At 32.3% G+C, this 8715-nt stretch overlaps 1 protein-coding gene across 2 annotated transcripts in view; it reads left to right on the top strand.

Annotated features, from left to right (window-relative positions):
• The window catches only part of LOC106468895, a 47546-nt gene extending 41216 nt beyond the window's left edge, over positions 1 to 6330 (top strand). Inside the window, exons 3-8 of one of the 2 annotated variants that reach the window (XM_022398079.1) lie at positions 1810 to 1894; positions 2521 to 2614; positions 3924 to 4056; positions 4832 to 4947; positions 5468 to 5549; positions 6203 to 6330. In XM_022398079.1, coding sequence (XP_022253787.1) covers positions 1810 to 1894; positions 2521 to 2614; positions 3924 to 4056; positions 4832 to 4947; positions 5468 to 5515 — 476 coding nt within the window. In that variant the 3' untranslated portion in view covers positions 5516 to 5549; positions 6203 to 6330. Of the gene's footprint in view, positions 1 to 1809; positions 1895 to 2520; positions 2615 to 3923; positions 4057 to 4831; positions 4948 to 5467; positions 5550 to 6202 lie in introns of those variants that run through there. The other variant, XM_022398082.1, reaches the window with a different exon arrangement.
• The last annotated feature ends 2385 nt before the right edge of the window (positions 6331 to 8715 follow it).

Here is an 8715-nt window from a genome sequence, read left to right as displayed (position 1 = left end):
CTAAGATAACCTTTCATTAATCATGAATTTACATAACTTCCGTCCATGAGACGGGTACTCCAGCTAGTAATAAATATAATAAGAACATGCTGTGTAAACAACTTACTAATAAGTAAATAGACACCAACTCCAGAAAGGATATCATCTTATTAAATAAACGAACATGAAACAAAGGGTACAATACCATCAATAGTATATATTTAGTGGATTTGTTCTTCCGTTATTTAAGACTGAAACAGTTACACATCATAGTTAGAATACCTCAAATCTGGGCCTTTGGGATTGCACAATACTCCTGGTGAATAACTCAATTGAGGATTTCTCTAGAAATTGGTTGTTTGTGACACTTTTTCAGAGTACGATTAAGACGGAGTGCACATGCTCGATACGGTTCATGTCCAGCAGTTGGCCTGGCCGCGAGTGGGTGGATAATGCCAAGAGTTCCATGCCATTGTTTTGTGACTGGGGCTTAATGAGCAGGAGCCCAGTCTTGCATGAAAACATTACCTTGTCTTGTAAGTTGGTTATTAGCGTAGACAGGTATAAGTTCTTGCTCGAGAATTGCAATGTATCAAGCAGCAATGGCCATCAGCTATGATAGTCTGACCCCAATTGACCCCCACACTAAAACAGAAATACCGCTGTATTTTGATATGACTTGCAGATAATTTAACGAAAGTTGGTATGAAGACAGTTGTCAGAAGAGGACAGAACAAAACATTGTTGAAACATAGCGTGCTTTCTACAATAAATAAAATTGTGATTATACATTGTTGTTTGTTATCTTACTGCCCTGTCTGTTTGTATTTCGTGACCTATACCGAGCTATACCTGTACATATATCGATAGAGTTATTTGCATATGGCATCATGAAGATGGTCGATTTGTGTTCTCGGGGGGTATCTGTTTACTTACTGGTATATTGTGTTTAGAGAGAGTAAGGCTTGTAGATATCAGTATATACAATGAATCATTAAGTGATTTTGTTGTGGTTAAATCTAAGTGATTTTCAGTCGTAATACAATGTATATGTAACAAAGATATAGAACAGCAGTATATTTAACAAGAGTATAGACGAATAGAATATTTAATAAGGGTATAGAAAAATTGTTATTTGAATAATAATATAGAAAAATAGTATTTTTAATAGAACATAGAACAGCAGTAACTTTAACGAGGATATAGAGTATTGTTAATAGAACATAGAACAGCAGTAACTTTAACGAGGATATAGAATAGTATTTTTAATAGAACTATAGAACAGCAGTAACTTTAACGAGGATATAGAATAGTATTTTAATAGAACATAGAACAGCAGTAACTTTAACGAGGATATAGAGTAGTATTTTTACTAAGAATATAGGACAGTAGTATCGTTACAGTCGCCTATTCGAATGATCTTATTACTATAAAGATATACTCTGTTATCGGTTATGTTACGAACAAGTTATAAGTGTTTGTTTCACCTGACTTGTTCATTAATGGTTTAATCCGAACCTGGTGGTTAGGGCGATTGATTCGCAATCAGCCGTAGGGGCGTCATAATGCGACGGTCAATCCCACTATTCGTTGTTAAAAACGTAGCCCAAGAGTTGGCGGTGGATGGTGATGACAAGCTGCCTTCCCTCTAGTCTTTCAATGCTAAGTTAGGAACGGCTAGCGCAGATAGCCCTCGTGTAGCTTTGCGCGAAATTCAAAACACACAAATCCAACTTGCTCACGTGTATTGTATACTGTGCGCTTAGAACTGTTATTAGACCGACGTATCTGTTTCTCATATTTTATTAATAATTAAGTTTTTGTTTTCAGGTATTCCCATCAGAAGTTTGATGGTTCTTGATGACGAATCTCGACCTGCAGAGCTCCAGGCTTGCCATCCAATCGGAGAAACTAAGTAAGACGATACAGTTTACTCTTGTCCGCTCACTGAATTTCCGAACGAACTCTTCGACCAATGTTTCTTTTAATCCAAGTTTTTATCCATAGAGAGTTACCGCAAAGCTATTAAGAACAGATATAGCTAATGATAAATTATATACAGGTACCTTTACTCATCTATTTTTCATAACTGAACCTTAAAGATGGTTAGTTTTAGATATTTTGTGTGGTGGCGTTACGTAGAGTTTGACAATGTAAATACATTTTACAAACACTTCTGTACAAAAAGTGTAATAGGAAAGGCTTGGTAAAGATATTTATTTTCTTTCTAACTCAACCACGATAGGATTTAAAGAGTCATGCGCAAATTTCTGCGATGTAGTCGACCATGATTAAACGCAATGAAATGTCACTTTCTGGAAACTCTCTGTTCTTGGCACGACAACATGGAGTTCTTTTAAAATTAAAATAAGATTGCAGTATCCGTACTTTGAAATAGCACTTACTTTCAATTATAATTGATCAAATTAAAATGCGCATGCTCATAACATCGTCCTATTTATTTCTGTTATAACCGATTCCTTTTGAGATATAATTATTAGTATGTAAGTTTTAACAAATGTACATTATTACTTTTTGTAGACAACGCATCTCGTTACGTCCGTTATGTCGGTTCATCTTGCAGATGAGAAGAGGAGGTCTGGTTAAAATATACGATGGTTGTTTGATGGCAGAGGTAAGTTGTTCTTGGTACTTTCTCAGCTTTGATGCAAAGATTATTTGATGGTAAAAACAGTTTTATTTTCTTATTATTTCCTGAACTTTGGTTGTTAAAGAGTACACGTCCACATACTGGTTTTCTATGTGTTTTTGTAAAGGGTTATAAAATCTAAAATGTGTCAAGTGTTTAGAAAAACAAAAACAGTACGATTGTTCGGGAAGAGCATTGAAACTTATACAATGGGATTTCGAATAAACATTTGAAACTTGCTCATTCGGAGGCCATTACAAATTCAGTCCATTAATCACCAGCACGAAAGAACACGAATCGATGAAGGATTTGATATAGAATTGGAAAAGTCACTATTATTGACATACCAAAGAAACTTCTAGAAAAATACGTGAAATGAAAAAGATGTTTTTAAGCTAATATGACTTCAAGATTTGATATAGAATTGGAAAAGTCACTATTATTGACATACCAAAGAAACTTCTAGAAAAATACGTGAAATGAAAAAGATGTTTTTAAGCTAATATGACTTCAAGATTAAGACAACCATGGCCATCAATCGTCAAATGGTAATCTTCTAAAGTTTTACACCAGTCATATTGATTTTTTTAAATTTCCTAATCGTGACGTTTAGAGTTGCTTTGTGAAAATAAGATCTGGAAATTTTCTTAAACTATAATATTTTTTTGATAATCAGCATATTTAAGCCATGCGTTTTTCGAATGTTACTCGTATTTATTACCAACAACAAATATTTTAGTTCCATTTGGCAATATCAAATACTTGTATACTGATGTCCTAGAAATGATATTAATAGTGAGTGCAATATTAACACATCTGTTTTAACGATGTTGAACACCAAACACATAGACTAGTAAGTGTTGATAACGAGTACAAGGCTAACTCGTCTGTTGTGTCAATAGTTAACTCTAAACACATGCACTAGTATATGTTTATAACGATTATAATACTAACTCGTCTGTTGTATCGATATTTAACACCATTAACATACACTTATGTATGTCAGTTATGAGTACAATACTAACTAATCTGTTGTATTGATGCTTAATACCAGTCACATACACTTATATGTGTTAATAATGAATACAATACTAACCCTAGAGACTCATCTGTTACTTTAATTTTAATTATACTTTTAATTTATAAATATATATGTAGAATAAATTAGCTTTCATCACGCAGGACATAATGATTACCCTGAGCAAAAACATAAACTTACAAATATTAGCTCATTGTATATCATTTTATTTCATATTACAACTGTTAACCTCAGTCCATGTTTTACTTGTTGCAGTCCCTTTACAAAAGTCTTTTGGTGTCGGACAGGACAACTGTCGAAGAACTAATACAGCTTATTCTACATTGTTATAATTCCAAGGAAAGGCCTAACTTGTTCTCCCTCTACGAAGTATGTACCAGCAAACACTGTAAGATATTTTCTATACTTTTTTATACTTACGATTGATTCAGGTTTATATTGAAAAATCCTTGATATGAATGCAGCGCTTCATCTACGTTAGTTAATCGTAACGCTATGTATAATTTATGTTTAGTGACCCTAACCTTTTATTCTAGCTGATGCTATGTCATGATACATGCTGGCATCTATATGACTCTCAGTGGTTTAGCGGTGAGTCTGAGAGCTCGCACCACTAAAAACCGGGTTTCGGTACTTGTGGTGGGCACAACACAGATAGCCCATTGTGTAGCTTTGTGCTTACCAACCAACAAACAAAAAAGCATCTATATGGAAGTTTTTCAAAATCTTGGCGCGTGGTTTCACGCTCATTTTTACTTTGTGTTTAAATCAACCATTGTTTTCACCAATACAGCTGGATTAAATGAAATGTATAATAATGAATGGATTTTAGAAAAATGGAAAGTATTATTTCGTGAATTTTGAAAGCTAATTTGTGTGCCATAATCTTTTACTTAGAGCTACGTTGATCAATACACTTTATTTGTTAACTTAAAGGCTTTATACGACTATAAACATGATGTTTTTATAGAATAACATTCGTAACACCTTTTGTTATTTAACGTACTCTCGTTTTTAAAACGTATAACCAAACAATTAAATGTTTTAATAATTAAAATTACAACAGCATAATTTGAAAAGATTTATTGCTCGCTTCAGTAAACGAATTTCATATGATTCACATTAATTGACAATGAATATTACGTTTTCTAAACTTAATACAGACGAAAGGAAACTCCATCCAAATGATTATCCAATTTTTATCCAAAACGCTTGGCCTGATCCGAAACACTTTGCTTTTCATCTGAGAAAAGATATGATAGGATATCAGAAACGAAAAGTAAGTTAAACTGTTTTATTAATTTTCTTAATTAATTGACAACTTACGTGTGTTATTTTACATCAAACAGTTCGTGTACTTCTAGCCCTTATGACACAGCCGCAAGGGCAAAAAGTTTGCTGAAGTAAAAGGTTTAGTATTATTATTATTATTATCTGGAGAGTAAATATAATTTTGTTTACTAACTTTATTACCATAACGTCTAAATCCTTTCAGTATGTACTAAAAATGTTAAAAGAAAAACAATTAATTATTTCCATCAGCTTCTATGCTCGTAATTTTATATCACAATGCTGCATTATAAACAAGTGTTTTCTTGGATTAAAAGTGTGTAGTAAGTGTATTTTTTGCTTTCCTAATATTTAATGTGTTTGTTGTTTTTTGATATGTAGTAAGTGTTTATTGCTTTCCTGATACTTAGTATTTATATTGCTCTTTCGATTTTTATTGCTTACATGATATGTAGTATGCTCATTGCTTTCCTAATACTTATTAAGTGTGTTTATTTCTTTCCTTTCAGGAGAGCTTGGAATCACAGTCATCTCTTTGTTTTAGGCTATATGTTTGACGATCATTATCATTTCCACGATATCCAGAGTTAGGTAAGTAGCGCTTTGACAACTCTTGTACTTTGCAGGTTTCACACCATGAATGTGTGAATGAGCTGGTGTAACAACATTTTCTTGTTTAGTTGTATGTTTCTGTTAGTTATTTACTATTACAAAAAGTTTCTATGATCGAGTATATTTGTATACACGAAAACTTATATAACTTTTGAAAACAGAGCGTAATATATTAATGATTTAAAAATGTTTGTACATTTTATTGAGTATAGTTTAGAAAAGTATTCGAAAATAGCATATATTTTTGTCATACAGTTTTTACTCAACTCACTAGATGACGCTATGATCGCAGAATTTTTCAATGTTGTAGGGAAGCTTATTATTTGAAATTAATTTACTAATATTATAAACATGTAAATGATACAATACACTAAAGAAATATTTTGACCAGTACGAATTTTTATATCATTAGGTCTTCAAAATAGTGCCAAAAATATGAATAAATTAGTTAACACATAATTTTGGATCTACAAAAATGCGTGCAATGAACATTGCACATCAGTGACTTGCAGTTTAAAATATTATTGTAAAAATAACCTATATAAGATAACAATATAATGCAATAAAAATAAGCTTGTGTGGCATATAATACCATGGTTTATATATATATATATATATATATATTGTTTTAGATTTTATGGAACAAAAGCACAGATGGTTCTGGCAATGTCCACCTTTAGACTCAGTGCTGGAGGCAAGGTGATTCCTTTGGCGATTCGATGTTCAACTTTGAAGCCATCGTTAGACAGCTATGAGAGCTACTATTATGTTTCATGTAAAACATGCTGCGCTGAGACGTGATAAAGCTAGTCATTGAAGATATCTAATTATATCTACTGTATAGGATGACAGTAATATGAGAACATTACGTTTGTCATTAATGTATTTGTGTATTGCTTGACGATTCAGTACTTATATCACCTTGTATTTAGTGACATGATGACATTTAACTTTACAACTAACTAAGCTGAAAAGGTTTTTCAAACGATAAGAGTTTGTAGTTAAGTCTCTAGTGTGGCAGTGACAGGACACTCACACTGAGGTAAATATCTTAACCGTTTTACTGAATTTAATGTAACTAGGTTTTCTGAATCGTCTCCAAACAAAGAACATAGTCGCAACTTGTAACACTGAGACAGTGTGTACAGCACTAATAATGATTATTATTTACACCTGAGCTGAATCCTAGAAAAACATTAGTGAAAAAGATTTAGAACTTAAATGTATCATATAAATCATGACTTAACCTTTAAAGTACTGTAGTTGCTTCTGAATGATTCTTAAAACAATAAAAAAAACACATCTTGATTCATAATATTGGTTGGATGTCATTTCACATGTCCGTTAGAAAGTTTGAACAGTCATGTTTTTTGTTTATTATTATTTTTTTATTATAACTTTAGTTGAGGAAAGTTGAGAGATTTGATCTGTGTGTCTTACGTTTCCATCTTTAATATTCATTTATATTGTGATTGCTCTAATCTAGTCAACAGTGATTAAACAATTAAGAACATTTTCAATGACCTCCATTTACCTGTAATTAAATTTACCTGTAAGAAACTTACATATTCTAAGAACCCAAGAGTGAAAAAAAAGGCGAATGTGTTAAATTTCTCAACCACACTACATCTGCCATATTCAGTGCTGACCTGGCGTTTTACCCAATTGTTTGTTTGACGTTAAGCACAAAGCTACACAATGAACTATCTGTGCTCTGCCACCACGAGTATCGAAACCCGATTTCTAGCGTTGTAACTTACTTTAAATTGACCTGTTCCACATTTATTCAAATTTGTTTTTACAGCGTGCTGTCTGGACAGAGATTGCGCTAAGGAAATATCTTTTTTTTGTGCACATGTTCAAGTCCTATTTATTTTAGACCACCCCTTGTTTACAGTATTCAATCTTGGACTAGCCTCACTGATTTATAACTCGTTCTCCTTAAATGTCTTTACGTTGATAATATTTTCCTTCTATAAACGTAGCATGTAACAAGATACTGCTTTGTTTACAGCCGTACTTCTTAAAAGTGAAAGTTGTGAATTTACATAGTAAATAACTCTCATCTTTAAAAATAACTAACCAAAAGATCCAACCTATTCTAAGAATCCTCTACTGCTTACTTGTTAATCATGAATTAAAATAACAGCACTACTTTGTTGTAGATAAATTTAGTTACATTATAAACGTATCCCCGTGTTGTGGTTCAGAGGATTATTGTATACCACTTAACAATAGCAATCATGAGCTTGGATAAAATCTCTTGAAATTTTGGAGTGTTGGATCCTGACCCAAATAGTGTTTACGATGTACCTTGCATTGCTAAAATAGCATCAAACAGTTTAATGTTTTGTGAAATATATATTAATGTTGGTGGGTATAGTAATTTATACAAAGATGAATAAACCAGCCCTTAATGTGTTTCTCACAAAAATATGGAAAGAAGAAGGAACCAGTATTTAATCCTGTAACAACTGATGAGCGCTTTTCCGGTGTTGTACACCCGCATATGAAATTTCAAAATTTAAATACAAATAACAATTCTAATTTTATTTTTAATCAAATATATATATTGTACGTTTGTCAAATGTATTAAATATAATTCTCAAATAAAAAGAAAAAAAAATTTTACATTTCTGCGAAGCTCCGAAGAGTCTCGCTTGTAAACAACACACACACACAATTTTTTTTAGAATCTTTCTGCCCTTCCAAAAGTAAAGGTTTATATTTGCCAAAAACTGTCATCCATTGATAACCCAGAAAGAGTTAATGTTTCTCGCAATAAAATAACTGTCATAGCATTGATAACCCAGAAAGAGTTAATGTTTCTCGCAATAAAATAACTGTCATAGCATTGATAACCCAGAAAGAGTTAATGTTTCTCGCAATAAAATAACTGTCATAGCATTGTGATCCCCCCAAAAAATATTTCAACATAAGTACGAGCGAATATCATTTATAAAATGCTAAAATAATGTGCATGAGAAAAAGTTGACTTTGAGCTCTTTAGGGGTAACACTAAGTTTTAGAGCCTGATGTTCTAACAACTGAGTCTCCGAAGCCCAAGGTAGACCACTCGAGCTGAATCATTACTAGAATGTTTCACTACAGCAGTATTAGTTGAGAAAATCATGCTGAAATAAAA

This window comes from Limulus polyphemus, unplaced genomic scaffold (assembly GCF_000517525.1).
Source record: "Limulus polyphemus unplaced genomic scaffold, Limulus_polyphemus-2.1.2 Scaffold92, whole genome shotgun sequence".
Lineage (NCBI taxonomy): Eukaryota > Metazoa > Arthropoda > Merostomata > Xiphosura > Limulidae > Limulus > Limulus polyphemus.
The sequence above is the reverse complement of the archived record's forward strand: the minus strand, read 5'-3'. Positions and strand labels throughout refer to the sequence as shown.